Source organism: Cydia splendana, chromosome 21 (genome assembly GCF_910591565.1).
Source record: "Cydia splendana chromosome 21, ilCydSple1.2, whole genome shotgun sequence".
Classification (NCBI taxonomy): domain Eukaryota; kingdom Metazoa; phylum Arthropoda; class Insecta; order Lepidoptera; family Tortricidae; genus Cydia; species Cydia splendana.
The window spans coordinates 11158286-11185998 of record NC_085980.1 but is presented as its reverse complement, the minus strand read 5'-3'; the positions used below and the strand labels follow the sequence as shown (position 1 = coordinate 11185998).

Here is a 27713-nt window from a genome sequence, read left to right as displayed (position 1 = left end):
CAACCAAGCCCCAAACTAAGCAAAGCTTGTACTATGGGTGCTAGGCGACGATATACATACTTAAATATATAGATAAATACATACTTGTATACATAGAAAACACCCATGACTCAGGAACAAATATCTGTGCTCATCACACAAATAAATGCCCTTACCGGGATTCGAACCCAGGGCCACCGGCTTCACAGGCAGGGTCACTACCCACTAGGCCAGACCGGTCGTCTATGTATAATTTGCCACTTACTAATATTTTTTTACAAACGATACTATGAGAAATTAGTTTATTTGAAACGACAACTCAATCTTTAATCTAAAAGAAAATAAACAAGTCAACATGTACTACATGTTTCTTGTATCAATAAACGTGCCACACAACATGAGTCAACATGTTTTCTAGGCACGTAGTGCACCGCTGCTGGTTTTCAGTGGACGGTGAACATATAGAATTAAATTAAATAATCCTAGAACTCGTATTATACACGGTGGCTAAGAAATAAATGCATTCCTGTTGCCAGGGAGGTTTTGGGATTGTAGTGAGCATTTTTTACTATAGGACCAACTCCGAAATCACGAATGTATATCTATAGCAACAATTTTAGTTTTCAGTCTAGTAGACTAATTGTTTTACATATACATAATTATATATTTTGTGTAAAGCTCCGCTATTATTAGTAGATTGTGGCATAAGGGAGCAAAATGACATATTTACGGCAAGGGCGTATATTGAATCCTGAACGAAGAGGATTCTAGTATTAAATCCTGAGCGTAGCAAGACTCCAAAATAGAATCATGGGCCTAGTGAGGGATTCAAGTGTTAACGCCCAAGGCGGAAATAATTTTGCTACCATGTGACACATATATTACTGTGAAATGTGAAATACTGTGCAATGTAATAAATAAAAAAAATACTGCTTTCACATCACCTATGAAGAAATCATTGTTTTAAAATATAATTTAAGCTAAAAATAAAAAAAAAACATACAATGTAGAAAAATTGTCCTCCTAGCAGGGAAAGGTCCTACTATCCTACTCGGAAAAAGCCCTTTTCCGAATAAATGATGAGAAAAAGCGCTTTTTCAAATGGGTGACGTGAAAAATTACTTTAATATTCATATGCAGATACTTCACTTCACATTTCATTTGCTGGGCTTCACAAGATGCTCGCTAGTATTCGACGAAGCGAACGAAGAGGCGATGAAAAACAAGTACTGCACCAAAGTGGTGGATTGCCTGCCCGGTACACATGTCATGTGCTTGTACGGAAATAAGGTATTGTCATTACAGACTCTTCTATTCTATCTCGCTCTCTTTCTGTCTGTCTCTCTCTCTCTTTCTGTCCGTCGGTCTGTCTCTCTCTCTTTCACACGATGTTCCCTAGTATTCGACGAAGCGAACGAAGAGGCCATGAAAAACAAGTACTGCACCAAAGTGGTGGATTGCCTGCCCGGTACACATGTCATGTGCTTGTACGGAAATAAGGTATTGTCATTACAGACTCTTCTATTCTATTTCGCTCTCTTTCTGTCTGTCTGTCTCTCTCTCTTTCTGTCTATCGGTCTGTCTCTCTCTCTTTCACACGATGCTCGCTAGTATTCGACGAAGCGAACCAAGAGGCGATGAAAATCAAGTACTGCACCAAAGTGGTGGATTGCCTGTCCGGTACACATGTCATGTGCTTGTACGGAAATAAGGTATTGCCATTAAAGACTTCTATTCTATCTCGATCTCTGTCTCTCTCTCTCTCTCTCTCTCTCTCTCTTTCTGTCTATCGGTATATATCTCTCTCTTTCTCACGATGCTCCCTAGTATTTGACGAAACCTACCAAGAGGCGATGAAAAACAAGTACTGCACTAAAGTCGGGGAATGCCTGCCCGGTACACATGTCATGTGCTTGTACAGCAATAAGGTATTGTCATTAAAGACTTCTATTCTATCTCGCTCTCTGTCTGTCTGTCTGTCTCTCTCTCTCTTTCTGTCTGTCGGTCTCTCTCTCTCTTTCACACGATGCTCCCCAGTATTCGACGAAACAAACCAAGAGGCGATGAAAAACAAGTACTGCTCCCGCGTCTGGGATTGCCTGCCCGGTAAACATGTCATGTGCATATACGGAGATAAGGTATTGTCATTAAAGACTATTCTATTCTGTCTCGCTCTCTTTCTGTCTCTCTGTCTGTCTCTTTCACACGATGTTCCCTTGTATTCGACGAAACCAAAGAGGCGATGAAAAACAAGTACTGCTCCCGCGTGTGGGATTGTCTGCCCGGTAGGTACACATGTCATGGAAATAAGGTATTATCATTAAATACTCTTCTATTCTATCTCGATCTCTTTCTGTCTGTATGTCTCTTTCTCACGATACTCCCTAGTATACGACGAAGAGAACCAAGAGGCGAGGAAGAACAAGTACTGCACCAAAGTCGGGGAATGCCTGCCCGGTACACATGTCACGTGCATATACGGAGATAAGGTATTATCATTAAAGACTTCTATTCTATCTCGCTCTCTTTCTGTCGGTCTGTCTCTCTCTTTCTTACGATGCTCCCTAGTGTAGCATTCGACATACTTAATAAACCAAGACGCGAAGAAGAACAAGTAAGTACTGCTCCCGCGTCGGAGAATGCCTGCCCGGTACACATATCATGTGCATGTACGGAAATAATATGATCGATTCCTGATTCGAACAATACTTATAAGAAGTCACAGCGATACGATACCGATCTGTCAGTGTTAAAAATGAGATTTCTTCAACCAAAACACGCCACTTTTGACACTTACCGATAGTTAAACACGTCACTTTTGACACTGACCGATAGTTGAAGTAAGTTCGGAGCAAGGTAAATAGGGGATATTATAACTTGATTTCCTAAAATCTAGGTAAAAAAAATATAATTCGAGTTAGACCAAGACAAGTCTGCAACGATTTTGATAGCACGCGCAACTCAAGTGTTATTTATACGTCATAAATCATAATAAAATTTCATAGAAGTTTGACGTTTAGAATAACACGCACTACGTGTGCTATCAAAATCGTTGCAGACTTTTCTTGGTCTAACCCTAACAACATCATTAGGCTCATCTTTCAATTCTATATGATGTCTTGTTCTCTTGCCCCGCGACCCCAAAATCATTCTGTATAATAAGTTCGCACCCTAAAGTTATTTTTCAAAACCTGACAGGTTTCTGTATCACAACTTGTACAACAATCTTTAATAGGGTGCGATCCCTCGCCTATCGGGATTCGACTCGTGTACAGAAAGTTTCCAAGAAAAAGTTTTACGAAGGGCAGAAAGGTCAAATATATTTTTATTTTCTATCATCTTTCGGTTTAAAGTAATAGTACATTGTGCAACATGGGGCGTAAGTTGAATATTGCGAACGAGAGTAAGTTAAATCGCGACGGCTGCCGGAGCGATTTATAGACTCGAGTTTGCAATATTATTACGCCCCGAGTTACACACAATGTTTTTCATCACACTTGTGATACAAAAATTAAGTATAAAGACAAAAAACTGTTAATTATGGCACTAGAAACTTCATAACTCCCTAGGGAGAACGCTTTTTCTATAACTCCCGCTAAACCTGAGTGCAATTCCACATTTACTGAGCGAGTGTGATGAAAAATTAATAACAATACCTGTGGCGTTGCTTGCGCGCCGTGTACTGTCGCATGTCGCATATAACAGTCAGCAGCAGAAGTTGCTAAGCGGGCGAGATGTTCAAAATGATCTTGACGCGACTTTATTGTTCAGAGAATAAGAGCGTGTCAAGGTCATTTTGAACACCTCGCCCGCTTAGCAACTTCTGCTGCTGACTGTATCTAAATTATATTGTTGTCCCGCCCATGATAGCGGTCAAGAAGAGATACGAAATTCTTTGTGGCGTCACAGAATAAGTAATAGTACTACCGTACAGAAAGGACACTTCCTACAAAACCGAAGTTTGACAGCGATTTAGGGTGGAATCATGCTGTTTTTTCTAACTTATGGCACTATCCCTTTCGGCTATTTAGGGTTGTCAAAATTCAAGTCATTATCTTATCTGGTATCGTCTTGGGTCGTCCCATACGTTTTTCGTCAAGTTCTTAAATAAGTCCTATTCTGCTTTCGTCACTCATTCTACATTCGTCACAATCGTCGGTGGCTTTCAATGTAGAATGAGTGACGAAAGCGGAATAGGACTAATTTAAGAACTTAACGAAAAACGAATGAGTCGACCCAAGACGATACCTCTTATCTGTGGTCGTGTCTCCGCAATGGTGGCGTCCACAATTTACAGCAGCGGTCGGCAACAGGCGGCCCGCGAGCCCCCTGGCTATTCTGTATGTAATATTGTCAAACGACAATGTCTGACAGTCTCACATATTTACAAAGTGTGGCCCGCGTCAACTTCGTTAACTACTATGTGGCCCTTGGCTGCTAAAAGGTTGCCGACCGCTGCTTTAGAGTCTTTGAGTGATAAGTATAACAGTAAAATTCGTTTAATTTTAGCGTATTTTTTTAATTTAATATGATTATTTTTTTAGACAATAATGGGCCCTAGATGTAGCGGTGGTAAAATGCTTCCGCTTACTGAAGATGAAAAAACAATGGTATTAGACATACTTAATGAGTAAGTATCTACGCTAAGTATTTATTCAATAATTTTAATGATTTTAATTAATAATATTCATACACACTGATTACAAAATTTAAACGTTCACTTACTTAAGTGTCAAGGTGTAGACTTATTTAGTTAAGAGTCCATCAACGTGCACACTAGCGCCACTGCTAAATAATCGTGATTATTTACTATTATATTATATTTACTATATTCTACGTACTTTTTTTTGTATTTAAGTACCTTTTGAATACATCAAACTAGTTTTTATGTTCCTGGATTCGTCGATCTAGGAACTCAAAACAAAAACGGCCGTTTTAACTTTGGACACATAGATCGATGAATCCAGCAACATAAAAACTTGTTTGATATATTCAAAAGGTACTTAAATACAAAATACAGTGCGTAGCGGCCCCCTTTTTTAAATTATCTTTCGTTAAATATAAATAATCACGATTATTTAGGAGTGGCGCTAGTGTGCACGTTGATGGGCTCTTAACCAAATTTGCATTTGCATACCTTACTGCAACGAGATAAGGTTTACCAACAGCCTGTTAAGGGTGTTTCTAATTGACAAGCAACGTGTCAAATGCTAGCAAATATTATTACTGTTGCATTACAAACTTGTAGACTGGACATGTGAAAATAATTAAAAACTACCCCCATTAAAATATAGCGCAATCCATTCTCCTGTCGTTTCTGAACAAACTGTTATTAGGCATGGTCTAATAAAACATGGTCTTCTATTCCCAGAGTGACACGGGCCTACGTCACAATAACATTGCCACTTTATTTCAACATAACATGTTACATGGGTACATTATACCTATGGTTAACAAGTTAAAATATTTCTTTATAATTTTATAATTTTCATTTATATGTATTTTATCTTAAATTTTACAATAACACGTCATTTTTAATTATTCGTTAGCAATATCTTCCGATTCACGACAGAAATTTCAGACGTTCGGGTAATTCTGTTTACATTACTGGCAACACAGAATAGCGCTGTCACATTTGACAATTCGGATCTAGATAACTTCATGCCCTGACCGTCAGCCTTGTCGAACGCGTGTTAATTGTTATTTCTCGCTCAGTGTCAGCAGTCGCAGTGTTTTCCAAACTTTTCACGTCGTAAGCTTGGTAATTAATGTGTAACTGTGAATTAGTTTTTCAAACGTTTGTCTTGTATAGATAAATAAAGTTTAATTTAATACATTAGATTTGTTTTATTTTACTATGTTTCTACATGAAGAACTTAAACTTAATGTCGTTAAAATAATTTTCACCGTTGGTTAAAATTCTCCCACATTTTAAAGTTTGAGAACCTGTAAACAGCATGATGACGTAGGCCCGTGTCAGTTAGGTCATACGCGAATCTCGGAATAGAGTACCAGGCGGAGTATATTATTATACCATGTTATTAGGTTTTCAAGTGGGTCATGAAACACCGTGTACATTTCTCACTTTACTGCCCTAGGTAAAGTGTCATTCTATGGAACTTGCTAACTATGTAAACAAACCGCCATATTGAAATTGTATCTGAATTTCACGATGAATTTACTAGTGACTTTTGTTTACATACATAGTTAGCAAGTTCCATTGAATGACACTTTATATAATAACTAATTTCTTAAGATATTGCTTGTTATATTAGCGAGTATACGCTTCATACATAGTTAGCAAGTTCCATAGAATGACATACATAGTTTACATATATAGTTAGCAAGTTCCATAGAATGACACTTTATATAATAACTAATTTCTTAAGATATTGCTTGTTATATTACTTAGCGAGTATACGCTTCATTATATTTTTACGTTTGTTCAGGTTTAAGCGAAATTTGGCTCAAGGCAAAGAAAACCTTCCAAAGGCGTACGGCATGAGAAAGCTGGTAAGTGGTTTTTTTAATTGTACTCGACACGTGTTATGACTAGGTATTAGACCGGATCCCTATTGTGTCCCATCTCTATTGTAAGTTGAATAAACATATGTTTCAAATTGGCAAGAAACAAGATGCGACATGCAGGTTCTGTCAGGAGTCAGAGGAGACTGCAATGCACATTCTCTGTTCTTGTGGACCACTAATGTCAAAAAGAAGTAGGGGGAAGCGGGGTAGATAGGCACAAGGGGCAGTTTTGAACACCCACACTAATTCCTTAACTAAAAACTTATGTTCACCTCCTGCAACACTAAAACGTGGCTTTGTATGTGTGAGTGAGGCACGAGCTTCGGCACATCTCTCCTGACAGCCGTTGCCGCTTGGTGCGTGAAAACGTGTTTCCGCAGTCGCATAGTAATTCTGATTTTTTTATCGAGTCGTGGTGCGAAATTTTAGACTTTACCGGATGAACATCATAATGAGCGCTTAGTACGTTTATTCAGTAATAGGGGTAGCTTATTATTTTAAAGTAATACTTAATAGTATATTTCAAAATATCGCCAAGCTAAAGCTAAGACCTTGTTTATCTGCTCCATTGTTTTTAATTGTAAAATAATGTAAACAAGTGACTTTTTAATAATTTTACCAATAAAATCTGTAGTGTGTGTAGTGACCTACTCAATACTTTTTACCCAGCACAAAACGGACAAGTAATCAGTGAGTAAATACGATAAATCTAAAACAAATTACTCGTCTGGCCCGCGAGTAGTCAGCCGAGTACCCGCTTTATTCGTGTTGAAATCTTGTGCGCTTTACCTAAAAGCGCTTGCAGCGCTGCACACCAAATAGAAAAAGCGACCCGACATAATGCCGTATATCTGTGGTGGGTGTAATGAAGAAATAAAACGACTGCGCGTTGCGTGTCCCAAATGTAAAAATAGCTTTCATCAATCGTGTGTAGGTTACAAAGGACCTCTAACTCTACCGGCGAATAAAATTTCTGCTGATTGGCTCTGCCCTGATTGCACCATAAAAATTCCGCGCGTGGGCGACAACTCCGGCACGCCGGCACGAGGGTCGGCGCCTGACACTAACACTACCAACCCGCCGACGAGTGAGGCGAGCACAGAAACGTGCATTGACTCTGAGACCGAGAACGAGGAATCGTCTGTGACCCCGGGGGCGCGGAGTACCGTCTATCTGGACGATAAGGTTACCAGTGCTATCCGCCTTGAAATAAGAAACGCTCTTAAGACTGAAGTTTCCATATTAATCAGAGGCATCCTGAAAACTGAACTAGCACCAATTCGACAGGACCTGCAAGAACTAAAGCAATCAGTTGAGTTCAACAGCAATAGGCACGAAGAGTTTGAAAAGTCTCTGAACTCGCTAAGCGTGAAAGTTAAAACAATTGACTCTTCTGTCAACCTAATTCAGCCAACAATTCAGAGCCTCGAGGATCGTGTTAACGACCTTGAACAGCAGCTACGTGAATCGAATTTGGAGTTTCACGGAATAACCGAGTACAATAGTGAAAAACTGAGCAACGTGATTCTACAGGTGGCTGAAACAGTTTCTTATCAGCTTTCGGAATCAGACATTGTTCATTGCACTCGTGTGGCAAAGCTGAATCGGGAGAGCAAGCAGCCGCGTACAGTGATTTTAAAACTGAAAAATCGGCTAAGCCGCGACGAGTTTTATTCGGCTGTTACCAGGTATAACAAGGCCCACCCGTCTGACAAGCTAAACACGTCCCATCTTGGACTGGCTGGCGAGAGGTCACCAGTATTCGTGTCCGAGCATCTGTCGCCATCAAATAAGAGACTGCACGCAGCTACTCGCATTAAGTGTAGAGAGGCCCAATATAAATTTGTGTGGGTACGGAACGCTAGAATTTACGTCAGGAAAAACGAATCATCGCCGCCAATAATTATTAAAAATCTGTCAAATTTGGACTCGCTTTAAATTTAAATTTAGATTTGCTTTGTAGGTATTAGGTAAATTTGATTTGTATATTTCCGCTCATTAAGTAAGGTGGCTCTATCTCTGTACTATCAGAACGTGCGTGGACTTAGGACAAAATGTTTGGATTTGTTAAATTCTGTTTTAATAAATAACTATGATGTAATATGTCTAACTGAGACGTGGCTAGATGAATCTATTAACTCTAATGAATTATTTGATGATAGATATGTGGTATACCGTCGAGACCGTTGTGCTAGTTTTAAAAATTACTTCTCGAAGGGGCATGGTGGTGGCGTCCTTGTAGCAGTATCTACTAAATTTGCTTCTGAGCATAAACAACATTGGCAGTCATCAATAGAAGATCTGTGGGTTGCATAATGGTATGAAGTTCAATCTTTGTGTGGCATATTTGCCATCTTACGTCCCTCCTGATCTGTTTGAATGTTTTCTGAACAACTGTGAGAGGAACGTGATCGCTTCTCATAATAATTCTAAGACAATAGTGTTAGGTGACTTTAATTTACCGAATATAACATGGCAGAATGGCTCCTTTGATATCACTAATGTTCATTTAACAAATGATCCCAAGTGTTTGGCATTAAGAGATTTCATGGCTGCAACCGAACTGGTTCAAATTAATACTTTAAAAAATATGAATAATCGCATTCTTGATTTGGCTCTGGTTCACTCGGATATAAATATCAGTGTTAATCAAACAAACTCCTTAAGTCGCATTGATTCTCATCACCCGCCTTTTGAAATTACAATTACAGTCTTAAAGCAACGTACACTGAAGGCTAATGCGTCATCTCTTCGTTACCTGTTTCGTAAAGCTGATTTTACTAAATGCTTATTGGATCTAACTAGCGTCGACTGGGATAGCCATTCAAATATGAGCTGTGACAGTTTTTTACAGTTGCTTTATAATACTATATGGTTAACCATAGAAAATAATGTTCCTAAGGCTAGGACTCCAAATACTCGATATCCGGATTGGTTCACAAAGGACCTGGTGAGATTATTTATAGAGAAAGATAAACTACATCGGAAATACAAGAAATATAAAAATCCAAGGGACTATGACGCATTTTCTGTACTCAGACAACGAGCTAAGGAACAAGTCACTATATGTTTTGATTCGTACATATCACGTATAGAAAATAATTTGAATAATAATATAAAAGCATTCTGGCGCTACACTAAATCAAAAAGGGCCACTAACCAGATACCCCAACGTCTTGTGCATAACGAAACAGCTGCAGAGAATGGTGAAGATGTTGCCAACTTATTCGCTAACTACTTTTCCTCTGTTTACACAACTTCTGATAATCCCACCTATGAACCTGATTTTCCGGAGAGTAATTATTGTATGAGCACAATTTCATTTACTGAGGGGGACGTTCTAAACAGGCTCAAATTTTTAAATCCTGATAAAGGTGCCGGGCCGGATGGGTTACCTGCCATATTTATAAGATCATGTGCCGAAGTGTTAGCAAAACCCTTGTGCATTGTATTCCGTAAATCGCTGGAGGAAGGTACGTTCCCCGATCTCTGGAAACTGACTAAAATTACTCCTATCCACAAAGGTGGGGATAAAAGCAAGGTGTCAAACTATCGCCCTATCAGCATATTAAACTGCTTCGCCAAGGTATTTGAAGGTGTCGTTTTCACTCAGGTTTATAATCACTTTGTCCATTTGCTTAGCCCGTGCCAACATGGATTTGTAAAGAAGCGTTCAACGTCAACTAACCTTCTTTCCTATGTGCAGGAGTTGTGTTTGTCCTTTCAAGCAAAAAAGCAGGTCGATTCCATTTATACAGATTTTGCTAAGGCGTTCGACAGAGTGAACCATGCCATACTGTTGAAAAAACTGAATCATCTTGGAATCCATGGAAATTTACTGCGTTGGTTTGAGTCCTATCTCTATCGACGTTCCCAAATCGTTAGCATCTACGGTTATGACTCTATTCCATTTATGGCTGAATCAGGCGTGCCGCAGGGCTCTAATCTGGGCCATTATTATTTATTTTTTTCGTGAATGATCTTCTAAATAGGATTAAATCACAATGTCTCGCATACGCAGATGATATAAAAATCTTTAAAGTCATCAGTACTGAAAATGATTGCCTCATCCTCCAGGAAGATATTGACCTAATATTTGATTGGTGCAGCACTAACCTCATGTTTTTAAATATTGATAAATGTCAGACTATTACGTTCACTAAAAAAACCAACTGGATCAATCATGAGTACAATATTAATGGCAAACGATTAGTTAGGGTTTCTTCCATTAGAGATCTCGGAGTATTATAGGATAGTGAATTGTCGTTCCGTTGTCACTATGAACATATGGTGTCGAAATGTAATCGCATGCTTGGTTTTATCAAGCGAACTGCAAAACCTTTCAAAGTTTCATACAGCCTAATTGTTCTATACTCCGCGTTAGTTCGAACTACGCTCGAATACTGCTCGTCGGTTTGGCAACCAATTTATAAGACACACTCTGATAGATTGGAATCAATACAGGCAAAGTTTTTACGATATCTTTCCGCTAAAAATAAAACACGCCGAGCGCTTCCTGAATATACAGATAGACTTTCAGCATATAATTTACAATCACTATCGTCCCGACGCGACGTTGTTGATCTGGTTACACTTCATAAAATTGTGCATGGTGGTCTCGACAGTAACCTCATGGATTATGTCTCCATTAGAGCCTACAATAAGAGAACACGGAATCGAGAATTGTTTGCCTTGCCTATGGTTCCTAATAACAATGTATCCAATAATGCGCCTGTCTTTAGAATGTGTCGTTTATATAATAACTTGGATATTGATTTAGATATTTTGAACATTTCTTTACCTAAGTTCAAAAATGTTTTGTTGTCCCAAAATTGTAAGTAAATATTTATTATCATATCGTGCTAACTATTTATTGTACTATATTCTTTTATTATCTTTAATAACAGAAGTTTTGTTTAGTCAAAATTTGTATTTAGCTTAATAATTATTATTCCATGATAATGTTGTGTACAATTATAATCGTAATGTAAGTAATTCATAAGTTGCTTATGTAAGAAATATGTTACAATGTTGTTTGCCTGCATTATGTTATTGTACCTATTAAAATAAAATAAAATAAAATAAAATAAAATAAATAAAAATTTTAATAAATTATTTTTAAATTATTTGGGGTACTTTGGTACAATAAAGATTGGGGCAGTTTTGAACATATCAAAGTGCCCCTCTAGTGTATCTAAGTGCCCCTGCCAGTTTTTTGTTGTGATTTTTTTTTTATATTTTTTTAATGAATAGTGCGAACGTACAAAGAGAAAGAAAATTGACAAAGAAAAGTTAAAACAACCAAAGTAGCTTTTTGTCAAAAACTGACACTGATTTCATTAAAAGTTGATTTTTGTACTGTTAGTGCACTTGCTGCTTAATAACTGTAGTATGTTCTAATAGCACCGCACTTAATAGACGTTTTATAATGTTTTAAAAGTTTACAGCCAGCTCAGCTAACTGAGTTGATCTGTAAAGTGTGCTCTAGTTTGAAACACTTACGCGGCACTTTGATTCACGTGCCAAAGTACCCCAAAATGATGTATCAATGTGTCCCATGTAATGTATCAAAGTGCCCTGCAGATGGGGCACAATTGAACAAATCCCATTTTTTGTTAAAATCCATATATCTCTTTTACTGGCCATAAATTTAACAAAAATTATATACTTTGTATACCTTAGTAAATTTGTCATCTACTAGGTACAAAAAAATGTATTTGGAGTTCATTTTGGGGCCCAAAATCGATTTCAAAAAAAGGTGTACCAAGCTGCCCCTACCTACCTAGGGCGACACGTAGTGCAACCCTATGAGGTACAGAACATTACGGCCCAAAGAATCTGGAACTTTCTGGATGCAACGGGCATTAGTAATGAACTTTAAAGGGCCGTCACAATAGATCAATGCTGGTCGATGCGACACTCAAAGGCCCACAACACCACAATAATAATAATAATTGTGTCCCATAAAGTTTTAAGTCATAATGTATTGTTTGTCCGCATTTCCGTTAGCCATAATTTGGTTTTTCTCAGAAACGCGTAACTTTTCAGGATTGCCATAAATGATAAAACAAACCTAACTTAACCTAACCGATCTATAGGATAACCTTTCGAAAATCCTGAAAACTTAACGGGTTCAGAATTATGACTAATGATAACTTGACAATCATTACATTATGACTTATGCCTTTCAATTATTATTTGTCTCTCTTCTAAACTCACGGGTATATACATCCCGCTCATTTGATAGGCTTGCGTGGGGATACAGATCCAACACGTAGAGGCCCTTTGGAGAAGTTTGCTGTTATGTAATACACCTGCTAGAACCCATTCACGGGTACAAATAGATACCCGTAAATCGGTCCCAACAGGCGTAGGGGCTATTGTAAATATAGTGGAGAAAACTGCTGGTTATGGTGATGAATTTTGGCTGGTCAAAAGATTGGGCTATTGCTGAGAGGTCCGGACACCTGCCATAACAATGTTAGTACACGTTATCGAGGCAGGTGGTGACTCGCCGCTTACTAGATGGGCCCCTGAAACTGCCGTCGTAAAGACGACCAGGGGCAACACCGGTGTGAGCGGCTCAGGGGTGTCGAGAGGTGTGCGCCGCTTTCTACCCAGTGGCTGTTACCAGCCACTATGCCAACTCGCGTCTTATGCATCTTTCACTTCCACCCCTGGAGCATATAGCTCTAGCAACTCCTCTCTGGACGGCCAATGAAGGCAAGCCAGAGCTGAGAGTCCTGCGGGTCCCCTTGGGGTCCACTCCGACCGACGAAGACACGACCCTGAAGAGACGGAGACCCTGACCGACTCTCGGGAGCACTCGGGTCCGTGGGGTCGTTACTCCCCAACAGCTCGTCATTATTATTATCGTATGGCTTTATTGACAATTTACAAAGATAACATTAACATTATGTGTAAGTCTATACTGTCTATAGTTTAAGATCTAAGTTTGATAGCCATTCCCAAAAAAGGAATGACTTTCAATAATTATGTCAAACAAAGGGATAGCGACAACTATTGGGCAGTGCCACTCTGGCAACCTCAACAAAAATGCGGTTAAAGTCTTCCAGAGTACACCAGTGATAAAATTATTATCTTCTTTCGTTTAACAGTTCTGGCACGATTCCTTGGCCGAATTTGCCCAGGCGTGGGCAAACCAATGTGATGGAGGCCGGCATGACCTGTGTAGAGCTTCAGGTAATCCACTTTGGGCCACCCAACACTAGCGTCTCCCGAGCGTCAGTCAACTCTATGGCTGCTGCTTGACGCAACGTTGGCGCAACTTAGCCAAGGCACACCTCGGACACTGGCGATTAAATGTATGAAGCAAACGCGTTCCTACGCACACAGTCTAAGCTCATGTAGGTGAATGCGTACCATGCTTGAGTGAGTGAGATAAGACGTACTAGGGTTCCCGCCATTTTGTTGTCAAGTTCGATGACCTCAATTACTCAAAACTCATTGCGCGAATTAGGAAGAAATAAGAATCGTATTATGCTGTAAGGTGGGTATCTAAGCTCGATTTAGTTATACAATAGTTTCCTATTTTGAATCAGTATAAGCGAAGTAACAAAATTTTTGTAAGGAAATTCAGGCCTATTACGTAAGTTGCAAACATGATTTTTTGTTCATATAGATTATTGTGTTGTTTTCAGTGTGATCGATAGGTTTAGTAAATATTTGTTTAATATTTGTATATTTTACGTGGTCTCCGCTCTGCGCACCGCGTCGTCGCGTCCTACTCCTTGCCAGCCGGTAACTGTGAGGTAACCGAGAGCGGGTGGGCGGCACTTACAACGGGAGGCAGGGAGTGTCCATACTGTACGTTAGTACTCTTTATTATACTGTGGCCAAGGTGCGCTTCGCCATCGAATCGCTTTGTGTCTCTCTATCACACTTCCATATTAGTGCGACAGTGACAGTTGCGTTTCGTTCGTTACGGAGCGTTAGCGATTGGCATGTTGTCTACGCGGCCTGCGCAACGACGCCATTTTCCATAGCGCTGACTAGACACCGACGCTCAAAAGACGCTAGTGTGGCGTGGCCCTTAAGGAGCTAACGAAAAAATTTACTTTTTATATTGATTGGTTACCTATTTTTATCAAGGGCAAATGTTACGGACACTGTAAGTAGGTATATTTGATCGGACATTTACATCAACTTGCGAAAACATATTTTTTACAGAACATATGCCTACTTTACCGACCTAGGGCGGGATTAAGCACAATACGTGCCTATGCCAAAAATTGAAAGGGCCATATCGGCACTACTTTGAAAAAATCTCGTATCTCACACTGCTACTCAAAGTTGAAAGGCAATAACTATACAGACCATACATAGATACCACATTTTTCTTGGTATCGTCTTGGGTCGTCCCATTCGTTTTTCGTCAAGTTCTTTAATTAGTCCTGTTCTGCTTTCGCCACTCATTCTACATACGTCATAATCGTCGGTGGATTTCAATGTAGAATGAGTGACGAAAGCAGAATAGGACTAATTTAAGAACTTGACGAAAAACGAATGGGACGACCCAAAACGATACCTTTTTTTTTGATTGACAAAATAAGATACAAGTTTTTTTCAAAGTAGTGCGGATATGTATTGTAAAACGTTGTACAATACACGTGCGAAAAGGTAATTCGCAGCTCGTGTCGATTTAAAACACTCCTTTCGGTCGTTTTTCAATTTATCGCTTTTTTTTGTGATTGTAATGGAGTTTAGAGAGAAGCCTCTATCCCATCCATTAGTTTGACGCCGGGATGTTCCGAGGGATGTTCAATTGAAGGGATGTTTACAAAAACAACATAACTGACTACACTGGTTGACACCTGAAACGATTAACAATGTTCTTAAAAAAGTGTCAACCGCTCTAAGCAGTTATGTTGTTTTTGTAAACATCCCTTCAATTTATCGCTACTCGTTGCGAAATTCCTGCTTTTCGCACGTGTATCGTAAAGTACTATTATTATAATGTTAATACTTAATCCAGAAAGGAGAATGGAGAATGGAGAAAACTACGTTTGTATAGAGAAACAGTCGAGTACTATCATCTTAATGTACAGATGTAGTGCATAATTATTTTCCATCGTATTTTCACGGAAACGGTACGAACGTGTCTTGCTATTTCAGTCAGTTTCAGTACAAAAAGTACCTACTAAGGTTGACTAACGTAGCATGGCAAATACGAACCTTTCCGAGTAATTACTATGGAAAACAATTATGCACTACAATGTGTGGCCCAGGTTATATGCATTCACTGGTGTGGCCCCAGTGAATAAGGGTACAAGTCTCGGGCAGCGCAGTTGTAAAAGGGCGTAAGTTCCACGTAACACTTCTTCTTCTTCTTAGTCGGATACTCTTGTCAGAGCAGTCGTGGTCATTGAGGTCGTTGTACGGCCTTTTTTGTTGTTTCCCGCCATGCTTCTCTATTTATTGCATTCCGCACGCACAGATTTAAAGGTGACCCGGTGAGTTTTAATTTGGTCGGTCCATCGCATTGAAGGCCGCAATCTGGGTCTTGTGCCATCCACTCTGTCTTGAACTACAAGCCTCTCCATGGCGTCGTCTTCCCTGCGCGTAACGTGACCGAAGTAGCTAAGGACACTTATGCCCACACGTAACACCACCACACGTAACACACACCACACGTAACACTTATGCCCTTTTAGACCTAAGCTGCGCGAGACTTGTACCCTTTGTCACTAGGGCCACATTGGTATAATGGTGTTGCAGAAGAGTTCCCTAGTGCGGGCCAGGCTATGTACACTGTACGATTCAACTACCCAGACTGGAGTTTACAAGACGTACAATTTAAAGATAAGTGTAAGTGAAATACTGATTTTAACTTTCACGATTTTTGCACATTCTTCTTCTTCTTCGTCGCGTTATCCCGGCATTTTTGGCACGGCTCATGGGAGCCTGGAGTCCGCTTGACAACTAATCCCAAGAATTGACGTAGGCACTAGTTTTTACGAAAGCGACTGCCATGTGACCTTCCAACCCAGAGGGGAAACTAGGCCTTATTGGGATTAGTCCGGTTTCCTCACGATGTTTTCCTTCACCGAAAAGCGACTGGTAAATATCAAATGATATTTCGTACATCGGTTCCGAAAAACTCATTGGTACGAGCCGGGGTTTGAACCCGCGACCTCCGGATTGCAAGTCGCACGCTCTTACCGCTAGGCCACCAGTGGTTCTCGATGTTTGCGCATTATTAATAGGATAGTGATCACTCTATACATAATAACAAAACTATTTATAATAAGTTTTAAACGACTCTGTTTATTACAAGAACGTGATTCTATATTAGACGTAATTGGTCTTATTATTTTTTTCGTCCGTAGCATTAACAAAGAGAATTTAGCATAGAGGCGTTGTCAAAGTAATTTTAGTAGCCACAGTAAATTCACTGCCATCTTTCAACACATTAAAACTTGACTCTGATCCTTGTTCGATCACTGATATGTGTTAAATTTGTTAAATGTCAAAAAGTGTCGACATTTACTCGAGCATAGGCCAAAGGTATGGCTAAGATATATCTTTAATTTGGCATTCTAAAAGTTTTAATCATGTGTCGAAAGATGGCAGTAAATTTACTGTGGCTACACACACATTACACACATTGCAGGCTAGCATGCACTGGGCCCAGGACAGAGCTGCTTGTAGAGCACTGGTAAAGAGTGCCCACAATCGTCACGATCCCTCAGCCATGAGGTTACGACAAGGAAGAAGAAGAGACAAAAAATACTTTGACAATCCGCCTCTATACTAAATCTCTTTAGCATTAAGTTTCATGTTTGATAATAACATATTTTTTTATTTAATTGCCAGCCAAAACCCTAACGCCAGAGAAAAGGGCACAAGTCATCGAATCTTTTACAGAAGCTATCTACGATACCAGCGACGACGTGAATCAACAGCAAATAGAAAACTATCCCAGCGGGTATTGTAATTTTTCACTTTTTCACTCACTCGCTCACCCACTTCACTTTCACTTCACTCACTCGTTCACTTCACTCACTCGCTCACTTCACTCACTCACTACTCACTTTTTTTCACTCACTCACTTTTCACAGGTCACTTTTTCTGTATATGCCACATATTTCAGCCAGCCAACCTTTGCACCAGGTGCAAAGGTTGGCTAGCCACAAGCTAGCGCGATAGTGAATTAAATTGTTATTTTAATTGTCTGTAGCGACTTCAATGTCAAATATCTAATGGCAGTCCACGGGACTACCACAAACGTCGGCTGTGGGATGTCTAGCTTCCATGATTACTATAGGACCACAGATAATAACCCGATCATTTTCCATGTAAGTTTATTCCTGTGTGAGTTACTTGGTAGTTATAGCTGTTGAAATATTATGCTAGGTATTTTATTTTATAAAGACACCTTTGAGGCTCAAACCTTAACTAAAGTAAGAACCATAGTTTGACTTAAAACATGTGAGTAACCCGTTTTAGACGAAGGATTTATTCAACGAAGTTACTTTTTTTAAGTGCAATATCATGGCCGAAATGTTAAGTAGCCAAAAATACGTAGTTAACATCACGCTTTGCGATTGTTGCGCCATTTAGGGTCCTAGCTAAATTGGTTGTTCAATACTTACGCTACAGAATTTCCAATTTAGCATGAACCCTTAATGGCATAGCAATCCCATGGGGTGACTGTAAATTACAACATTTACGGCGGGCCAACCATCTATAACAAACATTACTGTTATTATTGTCAACATTACGTCAGTAAACATTATTTTGGACCACAATTCAGAAAAGTTCCATGGAATTTCCATTACAATATTTCTTTGTTTGTGTTTCAGGCAGTAATAATTGTTTGTAACTTCTCTAGTCAGCCAAAAGAGGGCGAGAAAGTGTACGAGACCAAGTGGTCTGATGGGGAGGGTTGGACGACATGTGGCTGTCCCGACGGCTTCATTGAAGATGACTGTCTCTGTGTACCAGGAAAACTTCCAGACCACAAAAATGACACACAAAGTGAAAACAGATATGGCCAACAAAATAAAGACAAGGATGACCAACAAAACAAGGACAAGGATGACCAACAAAATAAAGACAAGGATGACCAACAAAACAAGGACAAGGATGACCAACAAAATAAAGACAAGGATGACCAACAAAATAAAGACAAGGATGACCAACAAAATAAAGACAAGGATGGCCAACAAAACAAGGACAAGGATGACCAACAAAATAAAGACAAGGATGACCAACAAAACAAGGACAAGGATGACCAACAAAATAAAGACAAGAATGGCCAACAAAATATAACAGAAGATAAAAATGACCAAGGTAAGAAAGACAAAGATGACCACCAAAATAAAGATAAAGAGGACGAACGCAATAAAGGCAAAGATGACGAACAAAATATAGGCAAAGATGGTCAACAAAAGAAAGACGAAGATGACCAAGATAATAACACAAACAAAAATGACAGAAATAATCAGAACAAAGAAACGTTACAGGAATAAACACGGCAATAATAACACAGATGATTCGTTGAACACACGTCACCGATTAGAATCGTACTAATATTATAAATGTAAATGTTTATACTGTTAGGATAGAGTATTTTGAAGTTTGTTCCTTCATAAAATAAATGAAGCGACATCTTACAAAAATCGACCTAGTCCTAAACTAAGCAAAGCTTGTACTATGGGTACTAGACGACGATATACATACGTATATAGATAAAGGGTGGCCCAAAAATACGTTGACAACGTTTTTTCTAATTATTTTATTAAGTACTTACAAGTCTGCAATGATTTTGATAGCACACGCAGTGCAAATGTTAATTTAAACGTCAAACTTCTATGAAATGATGACGTAAAAACAACATTTGCACAATGTGTGCTATCAAAATCGTTGCAGACTTCTCTTTTAACTCTACAACGTTATGCAGGTACATGTAATCGTGATGACCCTAGCTGCAGTCCTCGAATCGTGTTAATGCCAATCATCACCGTCGAGAATGCGGACCCGGACAGGTGAGCCTTAGCTTGTTTATTCAAATCATCTAGGACTAGGGAAAATAAGTTTTTGGCATACGCTTTTATCACTGTTTTCCTTTTCACTCCTCATGGCTCATCTACACGATGGCCCAGCGCTGGATCAGATGGCAATACAATGGTTATGGCTTCTTTACACGATGGTCGAGCGCTGGGCCAGCGAGATGGCCATGCGATGGTTATGGCTCCTCTACACGATGATCAAGCACTGGACCACCGAGATGGCCATGCGATGGTTGAGAGCACGCACTACGGAATGGACCACGTGTACATTACTTTTGATATGCGGACGAAAAAACGACACCGTGGCCATCCCATCGCCAGCCCGCCGCGCCATAAGCCACCAGAGACCGGCGCGCGGCGGCGCGATTCGAGAAATTAATTAGAGATTAACTAGATACGATATAGTACAGATTATTCTCTTTATTTATTTTTCATCTCAAGTTAGGTTATTTATAATATGAATATAAAAGTAAAATATAAAAACACTTACAAAACGATAAAAAATACATATAAACACATTATAAAAAACCTAACTTAGGGTGCCGCCAGCAGCGGGGCAAGGCCCAAGCTACCGGTGGTCAGGGCCGCAGAGAGAGGAACCGGCGGACTATCCGCGCCGTGTCCAAGATCACCGCCTTCTGCATCTGACCCTTGATCCAACCACCTAGCGAGAGTCTCTCAAGATGTTGGTCGAGACTCTTCGCTATTAGACCGTTCACTGAAACGACTATCGGGACAATGATCGTCAAATCAACATCCCACATGGCGGTTATCTCGTGAGCCAAGTCTAGGTACTTACTGGACTTGTCCTTCTCGGCCTTCACGAGATTCTCATCATGGGGGATGGTGATGTCAACGAGCACAGCCCGACGTTGCAGTACAGATATTATTATCTTTATCATATCTAGTGAATCTCTAATTCTTTTCCCAAATCGCGGCCCCAGCCGCCATAAGGTACCTTTTGCCGTGGAACGTCACATATCTTTACTATATCGTATCTAGTTAATCTCTAATTCATTTCCCGAATCGAGCCGCGTATAGTGATCCTCTTTACGCGCTGGCCCATCATAGTGGGCCAGTACGATGGCCCATCGTGCAGAGGAGCCATGTCGGCCTAAATCGCATACCTCGTAACTCCATTTTTTTTTTTAATCACGTTTTAACACTTTTAGATAGTACTATTCTGAACGCATCTAACGACAAAACTCTTAAATACCAAAAATAAACCGTTTACGTTTAAAAAGCAAAATAGAAAACCTCGCAACTCCCGACCGCCATTTTGTAAAAGGAATACCTCGTATCTCCACCCCGCCACTTCCTTCAGTACAGTTTGCGATGGTTTTTCTTTTTTTGAAAATCATGTTTTGACTCTTTTTGATAGTACTATTCTGAACGCATCTAACGGCAAAACTCTTAAATATGTACCACAAAGAAACCGTTTACGTTTTATAAGCAAAATAGAAAACATCGCAACTCCCGACCGCCATTTTGTAAAAGGAATAACTCGTATCTCCCCCCCGCTACTCCCTTCAGTACAGTCTGCGATGGCGTTCTGACTGCACGTCAGTTTTGCGTAAAGAGGCTTTTCTGTTTAAAGTTTAATAAAATAATATATTTTTTGATCCACAATTACCTTGTTCAGATCAAAAGATTATCCTCTATTTTCAAGGATTTTTATAGCAAAACTCTTAACTCCCGATTAACTTACGAAAATTTTCAAGAAAAACTCGTAACTCCAAATTTTCCACGTTCAGGTGATTTAAACAAAAATTGGTTTTAACAATCTGACGGCTAAATTTAACTTAACATTATGTAAAAAAAAAGTAAGCAAGTATTGATGCAAAAATTTTGGTAGTTAAGTTTTTTGTGCCTCCTGTAAAATTTGGTCAGATTGAGTTACGAGGTTTGCGATTTAGGCCGACGCATAGCATGAGGACAAACTAGAGAGATCCTGTATGAGCTGGTGTGATGATAAAATATTAACAATATTTGTTAACATTAACAATATTTGTTAACATTAACAATATTTGTTAACATTAACAATATTTGTTAACATTAACAATATTTGTTAACAGTAACAATATTTGTTAACATTAACAATATTTGTTAATATTTTTTCATCACAAATAATTAGTATTGTTATCTCATTATCTCATTCTATTGTTTCAGATTAAACGAAGCTGAGGTTTATATGAATTATATTAATGTGCAGTGGTTCAGTAAGCTGCGGAGGGGGGAGGGGGGATTATCTGCGCCAGCTTATTATAACATTCATGGGAATTCAAATGCTGTTTTAATCTAAATTAACTTTTTAAAACACCTACATTTTTCATTTATCAATTAATGATAGGTATGAAACTCTGATTACAGTAATTTAATTATTAAATTTATAATTTTCAGATGATTGCTTTGCCTAACCATCTAGCGCAATTAGCACAAAGAAAACAACAGTTAAGGTAGTTTTCCATTAATTACTTAAATATAAATATTCTCAATATAAGCCAAATCAGTCATAAGTCAGAATAATTCATTACTCTTTCAATTCTATTTCTAAAACAAATTTCTGTTTCAGACAAAAAATCAAGGATCGTATTCAAAATGTTAGGGACCGATATTTTAAGAACTATGTAGTTCTTGAACCTGGAACAAGATTTTCTAACGGGGGACCAATAGACGAAGATATGTTCGTACTATCTAAAAATAACCCAAGTTATGCGACTAACATGAATCACAGGAAACTAAATAATTTTGGCACTAATGCAATAAGAAGGAACATCAAAATAAAAGACAGAAGAGATTTTTCAGATTTAGATCAGCTAGTATCAGAATATTTGTTGAACTTGCACGATGACAAAGCAATGGACTCCACAGCTGATATGACAGACAGATCAGTCCATCGTATGAGAGAGAATAATATCAATGCCAAAGAATCGAATACTCAAAATTATAACCCAAGTACGCTAAACCTACAGGATGATGCACAAGGTTATAGAAAAGCAATTAGTAATCCTGGTAATGATTTCAAATTTTCGTCGAGTGATTTGTATGATATGAAGGCTAAAGAAATCAGGAGCAAATTTAATAATTTACCTGTTTTAAATAAACAAATACTTGATTCTAAAAGAAAAAAAATGGACGTTACAGATTATGCTATCGAAGATCATTTAAATAATGACTATGAACCGAGAACCATGGAAAGACAACGAAACATTTTGCCAGAAACTGAACACAACCCATTAAATATCCAAGCAGACGACACAAACAATTATGATTATCAGTTATATTCTGAAAATAACCAAGAATACGGCAATGTTAATCCACGATATGTTGTCGAAGATTATCCTGGATTTCAAAATGACGAAAAATTTGACGAACGTGGCCGCGAACATAACAGACAACTTATTTATGATGCGAATGAAATAACGCATTATTACTTAGACAGATTGAACGAGAACACTAACACTGGGCAACAGCTAGACACAGAAACACTCAGAGGATACAGAGTGGACACAGGCACCGACACTAAACACAGATACGAGCACAGGCGGCCTTTGCATTATGAAATAAAAGTAAGTACGTATATTCAATGGAAAGGTTCTTAAACGTGTACTGAAAGGCGCACACAGTGTACTCGTAAATATGAACCTAATGGAGTAAAAAAGGGTTCAAATATTTTCATTTTCATCCCGCCACCAGTTTTCCTAGACCGTATGACGGTAAACTACGTCTACCATCAGTTTTGACATTGACATATACGCTCACGTCTACGTAACTTACTTTCTATGCATCTCGCTCGTACTCGCATATTAGTGCAAGCGAGATGTATAGAAAGTAAATTACGTAGACGTGAGCGTTATGTCAATGTCAAAACTGATGGTAGACGCACTTAGGGGATATAACCAAACGGAGTAGGAAGACACTTTTTACTCTTAGTAGGATCGAAAATTCTCGATATTCTGAATAGAAAAAACATAAAAGTTTCGAAATCTAAAAAAAAGTATAGGTGTACTGTATAGGTACAACTTTAAATAAAATGGCCCAATGCGTATCCATCGTACCTACTTCCAACCAATTTCGGCGTAGAAAAAGCGACTTTTCTATTGTCAGTAATTTATGGGTGTATCTAAGAATGTAATTTATGTAATCTACAATTTATTTACCTAACCTTGAATCGCAAACAGTAAAATTAAGCTTCACGTGTCGCTTTTGAACAAAGTATGCCCTAGTTTACCTCCCTTGGGAAATTTAGCACGAGATAAAAATGTACTACGGATCCTCATGACTAAAATACTAGATTCAGAAGGACTTATTATAATAGACTTGCAAAAACACACGATATTTTTCAGGGTCGATATTGTTTCCCATAAAGTTGTAAGTCAGAATGTATTGTTTGTCCGCATTTTCGTTAGTCATAATTTGGTTTTTCTCAGACGCGTAATTTTTCAGGATTGCCATAAAACAAACCTAACCTAATATATCTATAGGATAACCTTACGAAAATCCTGAAAAAGTAACGGTTACAGAATTACGACTAATGATAATCTGACAAACATTACATTATGACTTTCAATAATTATGTCAAACAAAGGGATCCGTATTTTGCACTATTATAAATACAATGTTGGAAATGAGGTTACATATATTATGTATGAAGGACCTATTTTAAAGCATTTATGTAAATTGCGGTATAAAGTTAAGCGATCAAAAGTATTTTGACAAACGAACTTCTTTCAATATGTTTATGAATAGAGTCTGGCTAGCCAAAAATTGTTGACAAATATTTCGTTGTTGTATCACCAATTATCTATGATTTAAAAAAAAAAGCTAAAAGTCAGTTGTCAATTTATGTCATTCATTCAAATTGTTTGCGGCTTATAATGGATTTATTTTAAATAATATTAATAATGTCTATACTGAGTGAGGTTCGCAAACTATTATTTAAGCTGGTAAATAATTACGACAATGTGCGAAGTCGAGTTGTAGCGTTGTATAACGAAAAACTGCAATGTTTACAACTCCTAAACAAATGTAAACAAATTCGGAGGTTGGTGCTCTATAAATATTTTGATACTTAGCATTTAGCATATTTGGCATAGTACTTATGTATTTTTTTGGTGATGGATTAATATTACGGTATTATCGAGCTAGGTCTTATTTATACTACATTTCATTTTTCGCCTTGTAACAATGGTATATGGTGAGAAAGTGTTAACATATGTGTTTATTGTTGACTGTACTTTTCATAGTGGTAGAAATTATGTGAGCTGACTTTGAGTGCACGTCAACGTATATTTAACTTATATCCTTAGGTACCTTACGTGTGCACAGAAAATTAAAAATATTTTCTATTATCAAAACTATAATTCCTACTACACAAAGTGTGACCAGCCCAAGATTTTTTGAATTTCCCGCCAAACATTTGTGTAAAATTTCAGTAGCCAGACTCTAGGGTCCTATATATTTAATCATTACGTTACGATTATATTTTATTCACCCTTCATTTGTTACGTTTCCACTTAGATTACTAAAACTAACCAACAGACTTAGAATTAAAACTGATAATTTGCGCTACAGGTAGATCAAAAGTATTTTGACACTTTAATGAAATGCTTTTGCTGAACTGGCAAGACGGTTAAAAAAACCATTTCATTAATATTTAATGGCATATCCTCTGGCTTTCCTCACAGCAGTAAATCGAGACGGCATAGAGTCCCCTAACTTCTGTATATGATCATATAGTATGTTCGCCCATTCTGACTGAAGACCTTGGAAAAAACCCCATTGTTTGAATTATTTCTGCACCTCACACTGGACGATCCAACGCTTTCTATAAAAGCTCTTCTATAGCATTAAGATCAGTACCTTGACTAGGCCATTCAAAAACCTAGATTTTTTTGCATTTTTAACGGGTAGCTGCAATTTCTTTGTCTACCCCGAACATTTTTATAAACTAATTTCGGGTAGTTTAGTGGTGTTTTATTAATATCTCCGTTGACATTTGTTGGGACGTCAGTCTTTCCGTGACCACAGCTGGTGCAACTCAGCTGAAACGTCGGAATTAAAGGTAAAAACAATGAAATTATATCGCGGTAGACCCGTTTGTGTAATTAAATATGTGTACAAAACGCGAGAGTTTAAAGTGTTATATTGCATTAAAGAAGCCTTTACATGACCGGATTTGTGTTTGAGGTCGTTATCATGCTGAAAAACCCAGCGAAGTGGCATATTTTCTTTTTTTTGTATATGGTATCATTTGTGTGTAGAGTAAATTTTCATATACATATCGATCCATTATCCCATTAATTCGTACGAGAGGCCCGACTCCATGGCGAGAAAAATATCTCCAAGCCATTACGTTAGGGCCACCAATGCCACCAGGCTAGACTGGGTGGGTACCTGGTATCGCACAACGTGTCTTTTGTTATTTGGACGACGCACATACTTGATACCATCGTTACCATCCTTTCGTCACTCCATAAAGTTTTTGAGCAATCGGAACTTGTCCACAACTTGTCACGAATCGCGAATGCTAATTGGGATACCTTATTCTTTGCTGAAATATGTATATTTTTTTTAATGGGCGTCGACCATGTAATCCATGCTCTATTAAGAGTAGTTTAATAGTAAAAACAACAACCTTTACGTTATAGTTTTTTTAGTTAATTTTTAATTGTTACTGTACGCTTCCTTGGGTGTTCTACTGAAATCTTTTTTATTACACGATCAGTTGTAGAAGTCGTTTTTCGAGGACAACCGCTTCTATGCTTATTTGTGATGCAGTTTCGAGCCTTGAACTGCTTATTCCAGACAGAAATCAGATGCAGTGATACACCAAAAGTCTGCGAAACCTCAGCTTGCTACTTTATCCTTCTAAAGTGCAGCCGCACTAGCTTGCTTGAAATCGTTCGAATATGCTTTATGTTTGGCATATTAAGAGAAGTAACTTCCAAAATATTTAAATTCTGCGGCTCTGTTCTCAAAAAAATTGTAAAAAAGAACCGTGTCAAAATACTTTTGAACCCGTAAATTGTCATTTTTTGTTGCCAAGTTTATATTTTCATTCGATGAAACTAAGCTTTTACGTGTTTCAAGAAGCTTTTAAGCCATTTTAAATTATCAAAAATTCATTTGAAAAAACTAATATGTTTCATACAATACCAAAGTTATTATCATTGTCAAAATACTTTTGGTCGCTACTGTACATGAATAACATTGTTTTTTTTTTGCACAGACCAGGAAGTTTCAGCGCCACCCCCAAAACGATGGCGGCGAGATGAAGCATCATAAACCACGCTACTACGTTCCTGATCGAGCGAACCTCTAGCATAGATAATTAATAATTATTTGTAAATAAAACGAAAAAGATTCTTAGTACAAGCATGATGTACGGGTTACTACAATGAGCAAGACATCCGGTGATAAGCAAGGCTTGGAAAAACGCCCGTCAGTTTAAAACATACCCTGTTCCGTACAACAGGGACTTCTTTAGGCCTCATTCGCACGAGCGCTTTTTCAACGCGCGTTAAAAAAGCGTTTGAATCACACAATCCATCCGCCATAAATACAATCAATCATAATTTTAATCAAACGCTCGACGTATTTCGATCTGCAACAAGGATTATATTATCGACAGCATCACCTCATCTCCTGCAGAAAAATCTCAGAGCGGCAAGTTAGCACCACATGGTTTACCGCGAACGCGATTATGCAAGATCGACATAGGTAGATAACGAAATTTCGATTTCAATTTTCACGGTAGGCCCTCTGGTTATGCTTTTGGAGAATAGATGTACATATAGGTATCGAGAAAAAAATACTTAAATTCCGTGAGTGAGCCCTTACAAATCACGGAGATTTTGTATTTTTTTATTTTGTTTACGTAAAAATTTTTTTTGTATAATTATTAGATATTTTTTATTAGTATTAGTTTACATAATAAATATATTACATAGAAAAGTTTTATACTGGTACCTAAACTTTTTACTGCTCTTTAAAATATTTACAATTTTTCCATTGACTAATTAAACTGCAAACCTTGTTCGCGTCATTTCGGCGTTAGAGTGCGTGTTCAGATATTATTGAACACGATGACCGCTCCTATATACTGATGGCGACTGTACCTAATAAAATATAAACATTCACGTTGTTTCTGGTTTTATCTTATTTAGTCCC

General features: G+C 38.3%; 1 protein-coding gene across 1 annotated transcript; it reads left to right on the top strand.

Annotated features, from left to right (window-relative positions):
- Nucleotides 1-1567: 1567 nt before the first annotated feature.
- LOC134801015 (protein PF3D7_1417600-like) lies at nucleotides 1568-27435 on the top strand. The gene is made up of 14 exons (XM_063773515.1): nucleotides 1568-1691; nucleotides 4524-4609; nucleotides 6429-6492; nucleotides 13626-13710; nucleotides 16246-16335; nucleotides 17344-17455; nucleotides 17708-17825; nucleotides 18333-18822; nucleotides 19433-19517; nucleotides 21711-21726; nucleotides 21942-21997; nucleotides 22114-22553; nucleotides 22686-23110; nucleotides 26773-27435. The coding sequence occupies exons 1-14, from the start codon at nucleotides 1617-1619 to the stop codon at nucleotides 26863-26865; spliced, it is 2235 nt and encodes a 744-aa protein (XP_063629585.1). The 5' UTR covers nucleotides 1568-1616; the 3' UTR covers nucleotides 26866-27435.
- The last annotated feature ends 278 nt before the right edge of the window (nucleotides 27436-27713 follow it).